Genomic DNA, 20,470 nt, shown 5'->3' on the forward strand with positions numbered 1-20,470 from the left:
GCATCTTCACGTCTTGACGGAGATGGTTTTGACAGCCTTATCCCCCGCACCGCCTTGTCAATTCAGGTGTATCATGTATGAGGCCGACGCTGCAAGAGGCAACAAGATCCAGGCACACAGGGTCACCTCCCGGGTACTCCGAATACCTCCACGTGAGCAATGGCTGCGGCCTGCGGGGCTCCAAGATGTTGCGCCTTAGCCTCGGCGGCGTGGCTCAACAGTTTGACGTCGGCGGCTGCCGTCCAACTGTTGCCCGGGCACGGTCGGGGAGAGGCTGGGCGAATGGCCGTTGGTTCGAATGTCAATGAACCATTCTCCACGGCATCTCCGGATTCGTTGTTTCAATTGGCTAGCGATGAGAATTCGAATGATCGATCTGATGAGATGAGTGTGTGTCGTCGATCATGGAAACAAAAACTTCTGGAGCGGTCGAGAAGGAGAGAAGGTGTGTGTGAAAATTTTTACGAGATGTCACCATGCATGTGAAGAAAATCTCCTGGCTGTGGGGTTGTACCCCTTGAATGTATCGTATACAGTGTGAGAAAAAAACACCCATCGCAAAGATAACCGACTTGCAACCCGATACAATTTCATTCTTGCATCGAAACATCGGCGGTCTCGTGGTTGTGTCCCAGCTCTGAGCTTTCAAACGCGCCAACGGCAGACCATCAAAGCCACGCCCGAACAACTTCTACAGTGTGGATTCATCCGAAGCGACGCTCAATGTATATCGTCATGGCCAGTTCTGATATACGACACGAGAATTGATGTATGCTTTTGCCATGATTGTCGCGCAGATCGCTGGGATCTTGAGAAAGAGCAAGAACCGCAAATCCTCAAGTAACGTTGAAAGCTGAGCCTCGTTGATATCTCGTCTTGATTCCTCCGCACATCATCATTCAACAGCCATCACTGCGCGTTTCTTGTCGTGAGAACTCATCCGCACTCGACCGCTCGATCCGTGGTCTACCCTTGTGTGACACGATCCTGCGCTTCCCCCACAAGATTCGACCTCGTCGCGACTCGCGCGTCTGGAGTATTTGGACGTCGACTGTTTGATATCACATTCATGCCTCGTACAGCTGTCAATTCGATGGAGTAGGGACTCGAGGGCATCACCTGTGCATGCGGAAAGTACGAAGAAGCCTACGATATGTCTAGAGATATGAGTAGCCGTGGTTTCTGGCAAAAGCGGGTGTCGAAGTGCGAGATTCAGTCAAAGGCCACGGCCATCAGACATGATCCGGCTGACAGTGATACTATCTTCACGACGGACCGAGAGACAGCGTCCTGAACCACAAACCACTCTTACATGAATAGCCTTGCATTCTGGATTCGGATACTCTCGGTCCTCTGTTATCTAGCAAAGCCATCTCAGAGGCACTCATTGAGGCTAGACTTCATAGCAGAGCTGATCGCATGACTGGATTACGACTTCAACGAGAAACCTACAGGAAAGCATTACGCTACGAAACTGTTTCGCGGAGCTCTCACAAGTTCAAACACTCGTCGCGTTACGTACACGCCCATCATGGTACCATCCTGGCTCGTTAGGGCAGCGCAGCGCACTATCCATGCCATATTCAGCTAGCCAAGAGGAGATACGACCTCCACCGCTGCAGGAGGATGTGGAAGGTTGCGATGGTCTAGAGCCTGTAAGGCAGTGATCAGACTGAAGATGATAACAGCGGTTCCTGCGGACAGCGGCGTCGTCGGACATGCAGTCATTGGCTAGGACAGAGATCCTGCGAGAACGAACCAGTTTGGGAATGATGTCTGTGATGACGATTGCTATCTAGACTGCCTCATGGGCTGTGAGACGGGACATCGCCTGGTGGAGGCAGAAGAAGCATGCAGCATTATCTTTCGTGGAACCATGCGGCTTTCCTTTTCCTTCAATATTGATGTTGGCAAGCTGCGACCCACTGCGCGAGACTTCTCGGTCGTGATAGCGTTTCGGAGTGGATTGATCTCTGACGAGCGGCAGTATCCAAGCCACTTGACTTCCGCGGTAAGACTACAATCATTCGTGCTCATATATGCTCGATAGAATTGGGTTCCTCGTAGCAAACTTGTTCATTCATCAAGCACAGCAGGTTTGAATAACAGCACCAATTCTGGAAGTATATGGCAGTGGTGACGAATCTGTCGCTGCGACATGGCTTTGATACGCGACAAAGGTTCACGAGAACGAATCAACCTGCCGTCATGCACATTACGGCTGATACCAGGTAAAAACGCACGAACAGCGCCGTCGACGTCTTATTTCCCGGGATGCTCAATACATGACAGAGTCTTCTAATGACAAATTCCACATTTGATGAATCCAACTGATGACGAGAAGATATAGACGCCTGCATACGTCGCACAGCATGAAGTTTGGCGTATCTTGTACTGATGGTATACTCGGAGATGCTTCGGGACGCTCAACTCCCGTCTTCGCATATGGGATGGTCGGACCGTAAAGGGTAATAACTTGCCAACAGACAACAACCGTATGCAGCGACCAGCCAGCAAGAACGACGACAACGCAAGAGGTTACATGATGAATAGATTCTCTAAGTCGTTCACAGCTGAAAGCAGCGATGCAGCAATGGCATGTTATCGTCCTCTGTCCCCTGATTCTTTACTTTGTACTTGGTGACATGAATTGTGGGTGGCTGCCTCAAAGAGGATAACAATATCTTGAGCGGTACAGTCGGTTTGAAGGCTCAAGAAGCAGGAACATGCTCTCGAGTCTTGATTGAGCCAAGTATTCCTCGTGAGTGTTCGTTGCCTAAGCGCACATCATGACTGCTCTTTCGTCTCCTCCGCCAGTCACACTGAGGCCAGTCACTCCATTGCATCGAGGAATGGACTGATCGATACAGCATCGTTCGTCTTGATCAACAACACCGTCCGACATCTTTGTTCGATCGCTGATGTGTACACATGGCATTCTGCCATCAAGAAGCTCGACCATTCTCACTTCAGATTACCCTGGAAGAATCCTGGAAGTCGTCTACAACGTTGTTTCAACAGGCGATCCTCTGATCATACTGGCATGTAACTCACAAGTTCTAGTCTTGCCGCTCCCTCGTTACCACCTTTCATATCGCTCCTTCCTGTCGCCTTGACAGTTGCCATCCGAAGCTAGAAATCAACGATGATGGTCTCGGCACGCGAGCCAAAACAGCAGCGATATCATCTTGAAGAATACTTCTGCCTCGACAGTCATCGGTCCACACAGCCAGGCAGCGTCATGTCGTAACCGGACAGTTCGGACAAGCTCTGCCTTCGGACTGTGGTTCTTGGGCCTGCTTGCCCTTCGTCACAACACCCACATGATACTTTCACGTCGTGAAGGCATGGTTGCTGTCAACTATGTCTCCAACTCTTGGGGTATTCAACATGCCATTACCACATACAGACATACAAAGCGCCACCTTTGCTACTTGGCGCAAAGACATCTTGTGGACAAAGATCGGTCACGTTCTCATGATGCAAGCGATCATATAATTGGGGAATAAGAAGTAAAGAGAACATGTCAAGAAAAGATAGTTGAGTCTGTTGCCACAGAACTAGAATGACCAGACACGAACACCGCTGTCTTGATGGAACCGTTCAATATAGACAAGCATTTTGTTTCATGACTGCCTTCTCGGATTGAGAACTCTTGATATTCAGGCTTCACTTACATCACCTACCTAACCACATCTACTACAATTCCCAAAATAACACTTCCATCATTCCATCTTTGATTCTCTGATTAATTCATGCAAACTCATCCCCACATACTGAAGTCTCTCTCCAAAAACACGTCGCCCTTCACCGTGAACCTCAGGCCTCGCGCCTACCTAACCCACCCTCTCTACCGCTCCCTCCTCCACCACCTCTCTCCCTCCCTCTTAAGCCAAAAACAATGTCCCAACAAGCAAGAACACAAGAGCAAAAGAAGGGTCTCGCCGGGAATCGAACCCGGGACCACTCGCAATCGGCTTAGAGTTTTCAAGGTACTGAAGCACCTCCCTAAGCGAGTATCATACCGCTAGACCACGAGACCTGACAGCGAATGCTGATTGGTTGATGAAGTAGAGGGCAGCTGTAAACATATATAACTTCACAATGTGACGGTTCCGCGACGAGTCGAACGACGAGGGCTTGGAGTGATGAGGGGGATGCCAGGAGGAGGGGAAGCAGGGCCATGTCTCGTGAGTTATTATTTGTGTTTTTGAGCATTGCCGGGCTCTAATGACCGACTTGGCTTTCCACTGTCATGTTTTCAGGAACTTTTTCAGAAGATCAAAGCGGTCTTGCGCAGGCTTTCCGCCTTGCATGAGAGCAAAATCTCGATTCTACTCTCACACCTTCAAAACGGCCAGTACATTTTAAAAGTTTCTGTGCAACATAGAAAAGCTCTATAAGTTTACTTTCAAGTGGTTGGTACACCTGCAAAACAACAAAAGACACTGTGGTCGAGCGAAACAGTGAAAAAGTTTGTCAAAATTGCTGATGGAGGCACGACCCTGGCTTAGTATACGGCGGAGAACTTTCGGCAGCGTGACATGTCGGTGTGTACGAATGCATAACGAAGTCTTCACATCAGAGGTATGTCTCCGTCCAAGCCAGCTCCTCTCGGTGGTGATTGCCTGTGTCTCTACCATTTTGCATTTCCACACTCAACATTCAGTACAGATCGTCGGAATTCAAGGTATTCAAGACTTTTCACAACGAAATCTCGTTATACAAAACCCCAGAGCTCCCTTCGCTATGCTCAATTTCCCGAATTTCGCTCGTAAAACACTATATATGCCATCTCGTTCTGCAGACGATCGCGCTCGCTTAACCTCTCAGGGTCAAAGTCACCCACCCAAGTATCGTTGAATTGTCTCCAGCAATTCCTCGCTCTATCTTTGGCAAGACATGTATAGTGGCCAGATGTGAGAGTCGTGCCGATGTGTCTCATGACGGCGTATGCATCGTAAAGATATGGCGGTTGCATAGTAGAATCAGGCTTCAGCGCATCAGCACCGTACTGCTTTGTAATGAGTTGAACATCTTGTTCACTCGGCGATGGCAGCATATATGGCGACATGTCCAAGTTCTTGAGCGGGAAGTCAATGGGTGTACGGACTTTCCGTGCCGACTCGCCTCGACCAGCGCTGAAGCGTTTGAAATGAACGACAAGGAATTGTGGAGCCCGAGTGATGGTGATTTGTTTTGTGGCCTCGCGCTCGCGGTTGCAACGTGGACATTTCCAAACTTCATCACCAGATAGTCTTTCTTCTGCGCAATACGACCTCAGACAGTCTTGAATGCTGGAAGCACCAGAACGTGGAATTTCAACCGATATGCTGTAGAATGCTTCGTATGTTGTGGACGTGAAGTGACAAGTCGTGCATCGTAGGCGAGAGGCATGCTGACCACCAAAGAGCTGTGTGAGATAAGATTGCTCGCGATGGGTATATCTGCCCCATTCTGTTCGACAGACTATCGGCTTGGGCATCTTCTCGCGTGTGGCTTCTTGGTCCGCCGTCAGGGCTTTGAGTGGTGTTTTCGCCCAGTTCTTGTTCAGATCTTCATGTAGACAGTCCACTAAGAAATCGAAGAACTCTTTTGCATCTTGCTGACGATCAATACCCCACTCGCTATTAAGACGAGCACAGAATGATCGGAGTGTGCTTGGACGAATAGCTTCAACATCTCCTTTCCAGATACTTCTAACCAGGTTCGCATACAGCTCGGGCAACACGCCTTTGCTGCCTTTCCAGTTGTCTCGTTGCACCAGAGTTTTAAATCTGTCGTCAAGGAAGAAGAGCGTGAGCGGGGTAGTTGCAGATAGGGCTTGGATCGTGGCATTCATGTAACAAGTGACGCCAAAGTTGACAAGACCAGTTCGTGGTAGTCGTAAATTAGTGGGCAAGTACTTCGGAGGGACATATGGTGCGAGATCTGTAGATGTAGAGCCAGTGCTCTGAGCAGATACGCTACGATGGTCACTGACGCCGCTATACGACACACGCGCTGCAGCAGGGACCGGCCGTGATGGAATTGAAGGCATCGCTGACTTTGGCGGAGGTGTTGGGTATGATGGGACTTGTGGTGGTCGTGCTGGTAGTAGAGATGCAGGATGTTCTTGGACACCATATCGCTGCTCCAGAGAACCAGCTTCTGGGAATCGCCGGACAAACTCCTCGATGGACTGATATGATGGTGTGCCATTCTCAGCCTGCCACGACTCGTCACCTTCGTCGAGAGATGGTTTTCGTTCAACGACCACGCTCTCCACGCGAGCCCTTTCGTGCCATTTTCTCTCTTCTTCAGCATCAAGCGGGTTATAGTCTCGTAGTCGTTTCTTGGGGACGTATAATCGTGACTCCTTGCTGGCCACTGGTACTCTTCTGATCGGGCGGCCGGACTTTTGTTGTGCAACAGTGTTTGTTCTTTTCAGCGCTTGATCACCAACCAACTCGGCCCATCCTTCGATACCACCCATCAGCAAGATCGGCGGCCGCTGTAGAGGTTTCTCCGAGTTGAATTCGTAGAGAGCATCGTACAGGTACTTGAGATATCTTTCTCTTTCTGTCGTCGGGCGGTGAATGAAGCTTTCTGAAGAGGTGTTGTGATCGTAGTAGACAACAATATCATATTTGTGACGGTTGTAAAACATTGTTTGTTCTGCGTCTGGCGACAGGATGAGCGCATCTTCGAGCTGTTCGGCAGACATGTTGGGCTCGAGTGCAGCTGGCTCAATACAGATGATGGACTGAGCATATATATGGCCGTCGTCAAAGTCTTGTCGATTTCGAACATCAATCAATAAAACGCTGTGCATCTTCAAGTAGTCGTAGAGTCGTTCAGAGCCGATGCGCAATTCTGTCGGACGGTGTATTGACTTTCGTCGAGGTGGGCCTGATGGTGGCCGATCCTGTAACATACGAGGAAAGTAGCCAGCCGACTCCTCTCCTTCATTTCCTGGAGCGTAAGTAGAGGCAGATGAAGCGACAGAATTGTTCCTTCCACCTGTTCCGACCATACTACGGGCAGTAGTCCTTGGAGGAACAATGTTACTGGGAGTGTGCATGTTGCGGGCTGGACTATAGGCAGGAGCAGGAGCCATAGGTAAGGCGTCTTTGACAGATGTGTCGAGAGTCATGCGATTTGCAAACGGGTGACCTGGGACACCATTAGGCATCTGCCTCGGGCCGACAGGTCTGACTGAGGAGCCATTTGCGAGCGAAGAGTTGGAGAAGTCGATAGAGGAGCGGTTGCTGTAGGAGGTAGGGGAGGTAATGGAGCCATTGCTGGATGCGAGAGAGGAACGAGAGTCGAGTCGCCTGCTCGCGAGAGATGTGTCTACTGATGGAGCGGGTTGCATGCGCAATTTGGCGAAGCGATCGGCGAGGGCGGCATTGCCATTGGTGGCGGCAGGAGGAGAGGACTGGATCGAAGAGCGGCGCGAAGATGAGTCGGAAGCCCTCTGAGTATGATTCCGCCTGTTGTCGTTAATGATAATTTCCTTGATTTTGTCGAAGCGATCTGCAAGTTGGCTGATCTTGCGAAGGATGGACTGATGCTGGTTGAATTGTGAGCCTCGGCGGCTGCTCAGGGTAGGGTATTGCTCATGTTGGGGGATGATGGCGACAGCAATCTCAAAAGCTCTCAGATATTCGACATAGGCAAGATCGGGCCGGCGGTACTCGACAAGACTTTCGGCTTGCTTGACGGCGGTCGAAGCTTCAGCGAGTAAGTGATTGAGGGATTGGTTCTTGTCGACAGAGCTGATCTTGGCCCTCTCCTTCAAGTCCTCAATGTGCGGATACGGCCTGTTCGGTGTAGCGGCGGAGGTAGAATCGGGAATGGCCATGTTGGTGGGAGAAGTAGGGTAAGGCGGGCTCATTTCTGAGACGGACGGCACGATGGGGAGGCGAGCATAGCGTGAAGAGATACGACGGCAAGAGGTCGCAGGCAGCGGGCGGGAGTGAAGAGAATTAGGCAGGCGCGTGGTTGTACTCGTATGGTGATTGATGATGAGTCCATGGCATTTCCCCAGAGAAGCAGAAGGCGCGACCGCGGGTGGGTGACGTCGGCTTTCCTGCCTGGGCCCGCCACGCTCGGTGCTGCTTGGTGGGTCGCTCCTTCCCCAAGCTGAAGCACTCGCCGTTAGGCACCACCAAGAGCTCCAACACTTCATACCCAACTCATCTGAACACCTTCTCACCACTTCCGGACCACTCTTAGTGACTTTCGACACAGCATCAGCAGCGAAAAATCACATTCCCGAGAGCTCTCAAAGCATAATGGCTTCGTGGTTCGGTGCCGGCACGTCGGCCATGGACGAACAGGTCGAGAGAGCAACCTCAAGCAGTCTAGAGGATATTGCTCTCAATCTGGAGATCACAGATCTGATCCGAAGCAAGACAATTCCGCCCAAGGAGGCAATGCGCTCGCTCAAACGAAGAATCGCCAACAAGAACCCAAACGTCCAACTGGCCGCTCTCAACCTGACCGACACGTGTGTTAAGAATGGCGGAGAGCACTTCATTCAAGAGATTGCCTCGCGCGAGTTCATGGACAACCTCGTATCATTCCTCAACACGCCGCTGAATGACGAGGTCAAGACGAGGATCCTCGATCTGATCCAGTCTTGGGCTACTGCCGCTACAGGCCGCTCCTCCCTTGGCTACATCGACGAGACATACCGCTCCTTGCAGAGGGAAGGCTTCCGCTTCCCTCCCAAGACTGAGGTCGCCGCAACCATGTTCGACAGCAGTGCTGTATGTCCTCCTCTGCACTTGGCACTTAGCTCTCTACTAACCCCTCTGCCTAGCCACCCGAATGGGCCGATTCCGATGTCTGCATGCGCTGCCGAGAACGCTTCACTTTTACCAATCGCAAACACCACTGCCGAAACTGCGGAAACGTCTTCTGCGGTCAATGTTCGTCCAAGTCGATACCCCTGCCTCACCTTGGCATCCTTCAACCTGTCCGTGTCGACGACGGCTGTTACACCAGGCTTACCGAAAAGTCGCGCGCCACTCCTGTACCTTCCTACATCAATGCCATGAAGCCTCCGAACCCTGGTCGTATGCAAGCCCGTGACGCTCGCGTGGCTGAAGATTCGTTCGACGCCGACTTGAAACGAGCACTTGAAATGAGCTTGGAAGAATCAAAGGGCCACTCCGGTGCTGGATACGTGCCGCAATCACAGATGGCGACACCAAAGCCAGTCCAAAAGGCGCCCACACCAAAGAAAGACGAAGAAGACGATCCAGAGTTGGCAGCTGCAATTGCTGCATCTTTGGCAGATATGGAGGAGCAAAAGAAGAAACACACTGCCAACTTCAAGCAACAACAACAACAAAGATCCAGCACGCCCAGCGTCTACGCACCCAAGACCAACAACGAGCTTACGCCTGTTGAAGCCGAGAACATCAACTTGTTCGCTACCCTAGTCGATCGCCTACAACACCAACCACCTGGCGCCATCTTGCGTGAGCCTCAACTTCAAGAGCTGTATGAGAGCATCGGGTCGCTGAGACCGAAGCTGGCAAGGACATATGGAGAAACGATGAGCAAGCATGACACACTTCTTGACCTTCACTCCAAACTGGCTACCGTTGTGAGATACTACGACCGCATGCTGGAGGAGCGCCTGTCCAACACTTATAACCAATCTCGATATGGAGCTCCTCGACCCCAGTCTGGAAACATGTATCCATCCCTGTCTGCTGGTGTTGGAGCACCACCTACCGCTCCCATGGGTGGGGTTGAGAGTTACTACAACAGCTCGGCACCATCAATGGATTCGCACGCCTACAACCAGAGCCCTTATCCTACCTTCAACCAACACCAAAACTATGCTCAACAGGCGTATACACAGCAAGCACCTGCCGAAGCTGCGTATCAACAACAATACCCTCAATACCCACCCCAGCAACAAGCTCCCAGCACTCCTCATCTACAACAACAATCCTACTCGCAACAACCTCAGCAATACGCTCCCACTCCACAACAAAACCCTGTCTCTCCTCCTGAGCATCACCAGTCGTACTCAGAATCTTCTGCTCCCCAACCTGTGAGCCCAGAGTCGTATCCTCAACCCTCCCAACAACACCAACAACCCCCACCCCAATTCCAGCAGCCGTACCAACAGCAGGCGCCACCTCAGCAACATCAGCAATACACGCAACCTCAACCTCAGCAACAACAGTGGCCTCAGGCACCCTCGACACACAACGGTTATGGTCAAGAGAGCTTCCCGCAAGCACCACAGAATGTTCCTGTCCAGCCAAAGGTTGAGGAAAGTCTGATTGAGTTGTAGAAAAAAGAAACGACCGGTATGGTGCATCATGTTCTAGCGGCTTTTGTAGGATAGATACCCCGGGCTGAGAAAGCTCAATGAGTAGTCTCAGACTTCAAGCTTCGTGGTTGGCCATGAATACTTACTCTTGAAAATCATTCCTGATTCAGTTCTTTGTATCGCGCGTTCAGTCCTTTGAATGTTCTGACATGTTCGTAGCCTTTGGGCATGCATTCAGACCAGCCACGATCAGTGTAATGCTTGTGGCACAGGAAACTATCTGGGTCTTTGACGGATTGCCACTAAAATGGACCACATTCAGCAATTCTTCAATCATGTCCAAGACAGGTGTACTCACCCAGGACTTGAGCCCCGAATGGCGTGTTCCACATTCTGCACAACAATGAGCTACCTTTTGCCTGTATGCCAGGGGTCGATGGGTCGGCCAGGGTAGATGATCTATCCACGGACGTCTGAACGTGGGATGAAAACACCACAGATACATGTTACACCTTCTTCTGTAACTGTCGTCTTGTTTGTGAGCTTGATACCAATCCTTGGCTATTCTGATCCTCGCGGTTCGAAACTTGGTAACAGTTTGGTATTTCTGTTTCTGGGCAGCGCGTCGCTGAGCAAGGAATACTCGAAGTATGTCTGGCTTTGCCTGCATTTTGGCATAGAATTCCTTTGTGATGGCGCCATTCGCCGCCTTGAGCATTCGAAACATGTCCATGTCCTCTTTCTTCAAATGGTGCCAGAATGATTGAGGAGTATCCTCGACTTCACTCGGACTTGTTTTATCGTTGTGAAAAGAAAAGGAAGAAAAGCGAGGCCCCTTTAGTATCCATTTGCATGGTGATGTTGTCGGAAGGGCGATTGGTCTTCTGAAATTCCAAAGCATGATTCCAATTGGCAACAGGAAAGGTCAAGTCCGTTCAGATGCACATCCAGTGAAGTGCTGAACTGTGCCGAGTGCAAAAAATCAGTTGATAAAACGCGTGCTTATATCCTCTAAATGTTTGCAACAAAATAAAGGAGAATAAATTCAGCGAGGCTCTGCCAAGATGACGTCTGGGGTCGAAGGTCGGGCTTGGCAGAGTAGGCTCGCCGACGTCCAACGTAATGAACTCTAGAAGCAGGCGACGATTGAGGGATAGCGACAAGACAGTTGAACATCATCCAGCGCAACCATGTCCGAGGGTCTCTTTTTCAACGTTACCACCGGCTACATTGAGGGTGTCGTGCGCGGCTACCGAAACACGTTATTGACGGGTCAACAATACAGCAACCTGGCACAATGCGAGACCATCGATGGTATCATCCCTCCGCGTCGCCTTGTCCCATCACGAGCTCTTGCTAACCAACCACCAGATGTGAAGCTTCAACTAGGCCCAGCATATGGTGACTTCCTCGCCGACCTCCCGCCGAACCCTTCAACGAGTGCCCTCGCCGACAAGTTGCTCGACAAGCTTGTTAATGAGTTCCGCTACGTTCAGGCCAACGCTACTGGTTCTCTGTCCAAGTTCATGGAGTTTTTGACCTACGGATACATGATTGACAATGTCGCCCTCCTCATTACTGGAACACTGCACGAGAGAGACACCCGCGAACTGCTCGATCGATGCCACCCCCTCGGCTGGTTCGAGACCATGCCCGCCCTTTGCGTCGCCACAAACATTGAAGAGTTGTACAACAGCGTTCTGATCGAGACTCCTCTGGCTCCTTACTTCAAGGGCTCTCTCAGCCACCAAGACCTTGACGAGCTCAACATTGAAATCATTCGCAACACTCTCTACAAGAACTACCTCGAGGACTTCCACAACTGGGTCAACACCCACTCTGGCGTTGCTGGCAGCCCAACCGCCGAAGTCATGTCCGAAATTCTCGAGTTCGAGGCCGACCGTAGAAGCATCAACATCACACTCAACTCTTTCGGTACCGATCTCTCAAAGCAAGACAGACAAAAGCTGTACCCGGGCTTTGGAAAGTTGCACCCTGAGGGAACCCTGATGTTGTCAAGAGCAGATGATCCTGAGGCTGTCAGAATTGCTGTTGATGGTGTACATGACTACCGCACTTTCTTCGATCAGACTGGCATGGGCTCAGGCTCCAACGTCGGCAACATGGCTGGAGGTTCTGATGAGGGCAAGAGTCTGGAAGATCTCTTCTACCAGAAAGAGATGGAACTGTCCAAGCTTGCTTTCACTCGTCAATTCACCTACTCTGTGGTCTACTCATGGGTGAAGCTAAGGGAGCAGGTACGTGTTTGCTCTTCTCTACTCTCCATCATCAATATGCTAACACAAATCCAGGAAATCCGCAACATCACTTGGATAGCAGAGTGCATTGCCCAGAACCAGAAGGACAGAATCGGCAACTACATCAGCGTCTTCTAAGTTGTTGATTTGTACAAGGCCTTTTCTTCCAATTCTTGTTTCCTCACCCTCCTCGGCGTTCATACCCATATGTTAGCGTAAGACTTTTGTTCATATTGATTTATGTTCTTTCTCCTTTGGTTTTTGGTGGAAGCTTTTAGACTCTTTTTTTTGCTTCACAAGTACAAAATGCATGCTCTTTGTATCACATCTTTGACTGATTGCTTGAAACTTTCTTCCTGTGTGCTAAAGACAATCATGACCCTTCTCCATCCCGAGCTACAAGGTTTGTCGTGAGCTATCGAAATGCACAATTGCAACCAGAAAGTGAGGGTTGACTTTTGAGATAGCCTTCGTGAGGCCCTCTCTGGCCGGAACCACGTTCTTATACAAGTATTGTGCATTTCTACAGCTATACCATGACTACCTTTCGCACAGGGGAGGCTATGAGCTGTCATGGACCTCTCCTTTCCATTTGTTAACCTTTACTTCCTTCCTACTGAGTTTGTCTCCGGTCACGCAAAGAGCTCAATATGCACTATAAAAAGGCATGGTCTTCTCAAGAAACATGGGTATGTCTACAGAGAGCCTGTGATCAGTCACTTCTCAATGGCCACTATATCGTTTTTTGTCAGTATTGTGCATTTCTACAGGTATATATATTGCATACTTTGGCATATGCTATGCTTAGCCCGTTGACGCGCTCAAGTATTACGAGTCTTCTTACCTCCCAAGCTTGCGCTCAAACAGGTATGCCCGCTGGTATACTCGGTGTATCCTAGACCAAGCTAACATGAGCGAAGGATTATCCAGGAACATAGTCTGTTGTTGATCGACCTCTTGCCCTGAACACTTCTGACAAGTCATAGATGTCCTCGGTCACTCCGTTCACAGCCCCAAAGCACGCGGTGATTCGTACAGACCTAACCCAGTCCCCCGACCAGCCTCATGGGCCTAGAGCCGTCGTGGGAGAGAGTACTATTTATCTCAGCCAAGAGGCAACCTGCTCACTTTTCTGCTTCACATCGTCTCGCTTGTTTGTCTCTAGTTAGGCAAGCACGCGTCGAGTTGCTACTGCCTTTGAGAGTTGCAAACACGGCGTGGAAATTGAAGACGCGCCGAGCTTTCAGTCAACCATCAACGCCATCAATACGCAAACAACAACTTTTCTTTTGTTGAGTGCGTTTTCCTCTCACTGCATCAGTTCCTGCACGACTGATCTGATTCACAGCATGGAAGGCACTTACAGCTTCGCTGATGGAGGTCCCATTCCTCGTGGTGACCCTTACGCGCACTCATACGCCGCCAATGTGTCGAAACCCATTCAGCGCCACGAGACTGAGACAACCCACGCTCACCCAGCAGCCACCAACGACCTCTCACAAAAGTTCAAGCCTCGCTTCGAGGATGGATCCGAGGTTCACTTGAACTTCATGCCCTCACTCGCTCGCAGAGCCGACCAAGAACTTCTGGACTACCTCCAGAAGCGCAAGATTTCCTTTCACTTCTTGAACGACATCGACGATTTCCTCAAGAGACACCCAGGACTCTTGAAGGCTTGTCCGAGTTGGTGCTACCAGCTCAATGCTCTTTCTCCGTTGCAAGCCTACCTCTTCTTTGTGAAAGGTTACTTGCGCCCTGCAAGATACGTCGAAGGCGTGAGTGCCAATGATCTCTGGAGCATACGCTTCGCTTCTTACTAATTCCGACAGGCTCTTCCGGCTCCGGAGGATGAGCAGATTCCTGCTCGTCCCATCTCGCTGGAGCACCACTCCCACGATCCAGAACTCTACGACCACATCACTGACATTGGTCAGTGCTTGGAACTTCTCGGTCAGTTGGACGAATCGGTTTGGATACTAACCAAGGCCTACCATTCTGGTCGTCGCCTCAACGAGCTACAATTCCATCTGCTCACCATGGCCACCTACGCACAGCCCGTTGATGCGCTCAAGTATTACGAGTATTGCTACCTACCAAGCGTATACTCAAACAGGTATGCACGTTGGGAATGTTTAGTGATTCCAGAACCAAGCTAACATGACCGAAGGATTATCCAGGAACACAGTTTGTTGATCGAGCTTTCGCCACGAACACCTCTGACAAGTCATAGATGTCCTCGGTCACCTCGTACGCAACCCTGCACCTCCAATCAGACCCGCACCGACGACAGCACCCAGACGCGCACCAAGGCCATCAGCAAGGTCGGCATACAAAGCACGCAGGGCACGCAAGGCTCGCTACAGACGCGAGCCTGTTGCCGACCAGCCCTTTGGACTCAAAGCATCAGGTGTTGAGTTCATGGCAACGCACCGCAGAGTTCGCAAACTCATGGCCATGGCGGCAGATCGTGGCGACGATGCAGTGGCTGTCTTGATCGACTGCTTCGCTCAAGCAGTGCAAGCTCGTGGCGCGAAAATGAGCAGAGATGAGCTGAACAGAGTGTGCGAGGTAGCATGCGAAGCGCTTGAGAGGGATTACCTGACTGGAGAAGGAAGAGACATCGTGGATCTCGTCATGGACTTGGTCCAACAAGCTCGCTACAACAGATACCCAACCCACTTCCATCCATTTGTCAACAACCCTACTGGAGCAAGTTTCGGCATTCGTTCGAAGCGTGTCAGAACAGCCGTCAACCAAGTCAAGGTTCTCTATGCTCAAGAAGCCATGAGAGTGCCCAATCCATCTCTGGCGCGTGAGGTGAAGAAGGCTGAATACCGACTGGCCGACGTGATGGGCCGACATGCCAGAATGGACGGTACGATGAACAAGACGGAGTACGAGTTTCTCCGTTCCAAGTTTCCATGGCGCAGATTCGACTATGCCAGCGAGTATGACGAGATCAACCCTGAACGACTGGACGTGCTGGTTCTGTTGCAGTCATGGATCTGAGACCATCTGAGGACATGAAGGGTGCTCAAGGACGCGAATATCGATGGACGGTGGTGGCGTGAGAGCTATGATATCGCGAGAGAAGGGTGACGAGATCTGTTTGCTGTGTTGATTGTTATCGGAGTTTTCAGAGGGAGGTACTGTACATTGCTGGAGAACATGACGGGAAATTCAGCATGACGAAGAAATGAGACATGGGACAATAGCTATCATGAATGAGCAAGAGGGCATTACTTTCACATTTTGTGTAGAAATGATAGTGATCGAGTGGTGATGTTGTTTGGTAGTTGAAGCCAAGACTTGAGGCTCCGCAGCGAAAGGTTGTCGGCAGGGACTTCCGCTGATCTTTCGGCGCAGCTCAAGAAACTTTTGCGACGACCAACTTTTTTTCTTGAACAATCAAATAAACAACCATGGCACGCAGAACAAAGACCCTGGCTGAGCAGCTTGCTGAGCTTGACAACCCTGCTCCTAAAGGTATGCGCACATTCTTGCCATCCAACATACAGCAATCTCTGACAAGTACCCGTAGACTTTGACCCGGAAGAGGAGCCGCCACAGGACGACAGCGACGACGACGTCTCGGATAACGACAATGCCGCCGCAGCAAGAGAACACTACGTCGATGTCGGCAAGAGCAAGCTACGCAAGCGCGACGTCGTGCCTCTCGGACCCCGATATGAAGGAGCCCGCATCAGCAGAGATGCTGCCATTGGAGAAGACGAGGATGAGGATGATCCGTTCAGCAAGGGATTTGATGAGGAGGACAGCGAAGACGAGGACGATGTTGATGACGCTGCCGAGTTGTCTGCCTCCGAAGGCGAAGAAGACGATGTCAGCGACGAGGATGAGGATATGCAAGATGGCGACGAGAGCCCTGCCACCGACATGAGCGACGAAGACGATGAAGAGGAGGACGATGAAGACGACGAGGCTGAAGACAAGTCAGAACTCCGCAAGATGATGGCCGAAGAGCAAAAGACCGTGGCAGCCAGCCTGTCCCAAGCAGCAAAGCAAGACGCCGAAAAAGGCCGCGCTGTCAAGACTCAACGCGCGACCTTTGACTCTCTCCTCAACACCCGCATCAAGCTTCAGAAAGCTCTCATCGGCACAAACACTCTTACTGGCGTCATCTCAGACTCGACGCCAACAGAAGACACCGAAGACGCTTTCCGCGCTGCAGAAACCGCTGCTTTCACTCTCTGGTCCACCCTCAACTCCCTCCGCGAAACCCTCGAATCCAACCGTACAGGCAATAAACGCAAACATGCAGAGTACACCTTGGACACACCAACAGAAGACCTCTGGTCCCACATGCGCAGTCAAGAATCCTCCGCCACCACCCCTCGCACCTCCATCCTCGAAAAATGGAACCAAAAAGCCAGAGGCGCTTCCGCCATCACTCCCAAAAACAAGTTAACCACCTCGTCAACAAGTCAAAGTATTGTGGACGTGTTGCAAGAACAATTACACGGTGATCGTCTTACCAAACGTGCAAGAACTCCTCGTTCGTGTGCGCCTCTGCAACTTGCTGCTGCTTCAGAGGAGGCAGGGTCTATCTACGACGACGCAGACTTTTACGGTCTTTTGCTGCAGAGTTTACTCGAACAACGCAGTGCCGATTCCATCGCTGCCTCTGCTTCTTCCACCATTTCCATCAACAGCGGCTTCCAAATGCGCAGAGAAGCCAAAACCAAGAAAAATGTGGATACCAAGGCGTCGAAAGGCAGAAAGATGAGGTATACTGTGCAGGAAAAGCTACAAAACTTTATGGCGCCTGAGGACCGGTGTACTTGGGCTGAAAGGGCGGCAGACGAGTTGTTTGGAAGTTTGTTTGGTGCTAGGATGGGGTTGGGTGAGGATGAGGATGTGGATGAGCAGGAGCAGGAGGAGAGTGGAGATGAGGAGGCTGGGTTGATGATGTTTAGATCTTGATTAGCCACTATCATCGAGCACATTGAGGATTGATAGATCTGGCATAGCATAGCATGGGCGAAATTCAAACAGATCTCTCCAACTACAAATATCATGACTGCACTCGTGTTGACCATTCCCTGATATGGGATACTCAATCAGTGTTCTTGAAAAACACATCCCAATTCCATAAACGCGCAAAAAGACTCAGCTTCGAAAATATTGACCACCGCGACACACTTCTAATTATCAAAACCAACAAGAACGATCTCTGTCGATCATATCATAGAGATGATGATGCACAAAACAAAAAAAAAAGATTCCGACGCGGGGAATTGAACCCCGGCCTCCTCGGACCTAGTTGTGTCGCGATGAACACGGTTTGAGAGCGAGAAATCCTAGCCACTAGACCATATCGGATGTTGTTGAAGCATCTGACGTAAGTAAAAATATAACCCACTGAACAATAGTACTCGACGAGCAAAAAGACGAGACTACCCAAAGAATCACAATTGAACGAATCATGTTCGCCTCAGGTTGTAAGTTGTATGAACTTCGAGGTCTTCAAGACATACTCGACAACCACGCAAGGACTTGGAGTGAGATTCGGGCAAGTTTCATCTCTTGGCTACGAAACCTTGATGTCTTCTTTGCTCTTCAAAGCATTTGTGTCTTGCACTCACAATATTGTTGTATATCCCAACAGCAAAGACCAGAGCTGCAAAAAACTGGCATCCCACCATCAACAGCACACTGAACTCATAACCACGAAAATGCACAATAACATCCAGACCAAAGATTATTCTCAAAGAGAGAAAGTTTTTAAATCAACGTCTTTCCTCGGACATGATCAAATCCAAGTACAATCATGTATTTTAGCAACATCAACTAGACTACACTAGTAATTCTCAGGCAACCCCATGCCGGCATAATCGGGTACATTCCCACACTTGAACGTCCTCTCCCAGGTCTTCTGCGGCAAAATGCCTGCAGCAAGTCCATCTTTATAACTCCATTGGGTTGCGGACTCGGTCTTCCACGTCCAGTAGAACCAGCCCCACCCCTGTTCAAAACTGTACATTTGCGCTTCTGCAAAGTCGAGGAGCCATTGCTTGTATGCCGCAGAATAGGATGAAGGCGATGCGTTGGCGTTGGTGCAAGAGCAGCGAGGGGAGTTTGCGGTGGGACAGGTAGGGTTGAGCACACTGCCGTCGAGGGAGCCGCCGGGTGTCGATACCATGTTCAAGGTTCCTTCCCAGCGCGATCCTACACCTACGTTGTTGAGATATGTGGCGCAATCTGTATCTGCTTGACTCCATTCGCCGCACAATGTAGGTCCAAATCCAGTCGCTTTATTGCTGGACCTCAAAGTCTGGTTTGTCCAACCTCCACACGCAAACTCGACTTTAGCAGCGTGATCGAGCGCAATTTGTTGGTTGTTGAAGATGACATATTGATGCACATCCAACAGCAAATTGTCAAAATCTTGGAGTTCGCCTTGCCAGTTGTCCAATCCTCTGAAACCATCGCCAAAGGTTATTATCGCTGTCATGTTATTAGAGCGGATCTTCTGAATTGCGGATTTTGTCCAGGTGAGTACGGTGTCAACATCTAAATATGTCATTTTGGGCTCGTTGACAAGTCCATAGATGGCGATGATGTTTTTGTAGCGAGGTTGAGCGAAGAAGGTGCTTAGTTGGGAGTGGATGTCTAGAGTTCTTTGACCATTGATTGTGCCATCTGTGCCGTTTAACCAGTTTATGGCGCCTTGGTGTCCACTGTGGTTCCACCCGTTTTGACTGCCTGGAGCACCATGCAGATCGAGATTGATGCGGAGACCGTATTTGCGAGCCCATTCGATTGCTCTGAGAAGGTATCGCCAGGAGATTTTGGCGACGTATGGATCTCCATCGTACGTTGTGACTGCCCAGTACGAGAAAGGTATGCGTACGTGATCAAATCCAGCTGCTTGAATGGCCGCAAAGTCTGCTTCGGTGATGAAGGATGAGTAGTGTTGTTCAAGTGTTGTTTGGGCTCTGCTTGACCCCAACTTGCTGCATAGTGTCCATTCGTCTATCACACCATCGCTTGTCTTGAAGTCGGAGAAAAGGGAGGGTGTGATGACAGGCTCAATGCTAAACCAGCCTCCAATGTTGACACCTCTGATTGGCATCTTACCGTACTCCCAAGTCTCATTGAGAGCAGGCACATTGTCGTTTGCTTTTGTCGAGTCATCCCAGGTATCGTTGAGTCCCATTATGGAGAGTCCGCCTACAGTCGCTGCTGTATATGTGACGTTGAAATCTGTAGTGTCGTACCAGGTGAAGGGATCCAGAATTGTTCCTTGAGCGTCTTTCGGTATATCTGACTCTGACATGCCATCTAAGTTCTTATTTGCTGGTGAGCTTGATGAAGTTGATGTGGCGCTGGCTGCACCTGTTGTAGAGGATTTGTTCTTGTTGGACAAGACCACAGCTACAGGTATCACAATCGCCAATATGACTATGATGATTATGCCGATGATGCCTGCCGAACCATTAGTGAAGAGTGTCCACGCTCTCCTCAGCAAGACTTGCCAATTCTTTTCCGTTTCCGCCTCCGCGCTTGATCCTCGTCAGACTCAACACTGCCAGCACCACCTCTCATGCGTCCAGTTTGACCAACAAGAACGACCTTTTCATCATAAGGCTCAGCTCCACGCTCAAGGTATGTTCCACTAACAACTCTTGGTTGTTTCCGTCTTTCCCTATGCCGATCGTTGTCACCTTCAGCTCTTTCCCTCCTTCGTCTCTCTCTTCTTTCTCTTCTTTCCCTGCGCTCTCTTCTGTCCGCCTCTTCCTCAACACTCCTATACTTTCCCGAGCTTTTGATCCCACCATTGCTATTCCAAGCAACATCTTGTCTCACATTCAGTGCATTCAAATGCTCCAAAGCACCCACACTCAACGCATTACTCGTGCTTTTACTGCCTTCTGTGCTTTCATCTTCAGGGTAGTAATATCTCTTC

At 50.3% G+C, this 20,470-nt stretch overlaps 8 protein-coding genes across 8 annotated transcripts; 5 read left to right on the plus strand and 3 right to left on the minus strand.

Annotated features, from left to right (window-relative positions):
- Positions 1-4,753: 4,753 nt before the first annotated feature.
- On the minus strand, positions 4,754-7,879 carry M437DRAFT_85745 (cysteine proteinase; the record flags this gene model as incomplete). Its single annotated transcript, XM_041028338.1, has 1 exon — positions 4,754-7,879. The coding sequence occupies one exon, from the start codon at positions 7,877-7,879 to the stop codon at positions 4,754-4,756; it is 3,126 nt and encodes a 1,041-aa protein (XP_040878307.1).
- A 400-nt stretch (positions 7,880-8,279) lies between these two features.
- Positions 8,280-10,303, plus strand: M437DRAFT_52127 (ubiquitin binding protein; the record flags this gene model as incomplete). The annotated part of the gene is made up of 2 exons (XM_041022302.1): positions 8,280-8,756; positions 8,810-10,303. The coding sequence occupies 2 exons, from the start codon at positions 8,280-8,282 to the stop codon at positions 10,301-10,303; spliced, it is 1,971 nt and encodes a 656-aa protein (XP_040878308.1).
- Positions 10,304-10,437: 134 nt separating this feature from the next.
- Positions 10,438-11,000, minus strand: M437DRAFT_52069 (uncharacterized protein; the record flags this gene model as incomplete). Its single annotated transcript, XM_041022294.1, has 2 exons — positions 10,438-10,584; positions 10,641-11,000. 2 exons carry the CDS (start codon positions 10,998-11,000, stop codon positions 10,438-10,440), a joined length of 507 nt encoding a protein of 168 aa, XP_040878309.1.
- Positions 11,001-11,472: 472 nt separating this feature from the next.
- M437DRAFT_76453 (ATPase, V0 complex, subunit D) lies at positions 11,473-12,678 on the plus strand (the record flags this gene model as incomplete). The annotated part of the gene is made up of 3 exons (XM_041026626.1): positions 11,473-11,596; positions 11,654-12,540; positions 12,595-12,678. The coding sequence occupies 3 exons, from the start codon at positions 11,473-11,475 to the stop codon at positions 12,676-12,678; spliced, it is 1,095 nt and encodes a 364-aa protein (XP_040878310.1).
- Positions 12,679-13,886: 1,208 nt separating this feature from the next.
- M437DRAFT_52022 (uncharacterized protein) lies at positions 13,887-14,696 on the plus strand (the record flags this gene model as incomplete). The annotated part of the gene is made up of 2 exons (XM_041022283.1): positions 13,887-14,315; positions 14,370-14,696. Coding segments are annotated over 2 exons (756 nt in total), but the record flags the coding sequence as incomplete, so codon positions are not given.
- A 100-nt stretch (positions 14,697-14,796) lies between these two features.
- Positions 14,797-15,549, plus strand: M437DRAFT_52200 (uncharacterized protein; the record flags this gene model as incomplete). Its single annotated transcript, XM_041022314.1, has 1 exon — positions 14,797-15,549. A coding segment is annotated over one exon (753 nt), but the record flags the coding sequence as incomplete, so codon positions are not given.
- Positions 15,550-16,080: 531 nt separating this feature from the next.
- On the plus strand, positions 16,081-17,412 carry M437DRAFT_14384 (TRAUB-domain-containing protein; the record flags this gene model as incomplete). Its single annotated transcript, XM_041018760.1, has 1 exon — positions 16,081-17,412. A coding segment is annotated over one exon (1,332 nt), but the record flags the coding sequence as incomplete, so codon positions are not given.
- Positions 17,413-18,361: 949 nt separating this feature from the next.
- M437DRAFT_51749 (glycoside hydrolase) lies at positions 18,362-19,975 on the minus strand (the record flags this gene model as incomplete). The annotated part of the gene is made up of 1 exon (XM_041022234.1): positions 18,362-19,975. A coding segment is annotated over one exon (1,614 nt), but the record flags the coding sequence as incomplete, so codon positions are not given.
- Between the last annotated feature and the right edge of the window lie 495 nt (positions 19,976-20,470).

The sequence above is a fragment of the Aureobasidium melanogenum genome (assembly GCF_000721775.1).
Source record: "Aureobasidium melanogenum CBS 110374 unplaced genomic scaffold scaffold_15, whole genome shotgun sequence".
Classification (NCBI taxonomy): Eukaryota; Fungi; Ascomycota; class Dothideomycetes; order Dothideales; family Saccotheciaceae; genus Aureobasidium; species Aureobasidium melanogenum.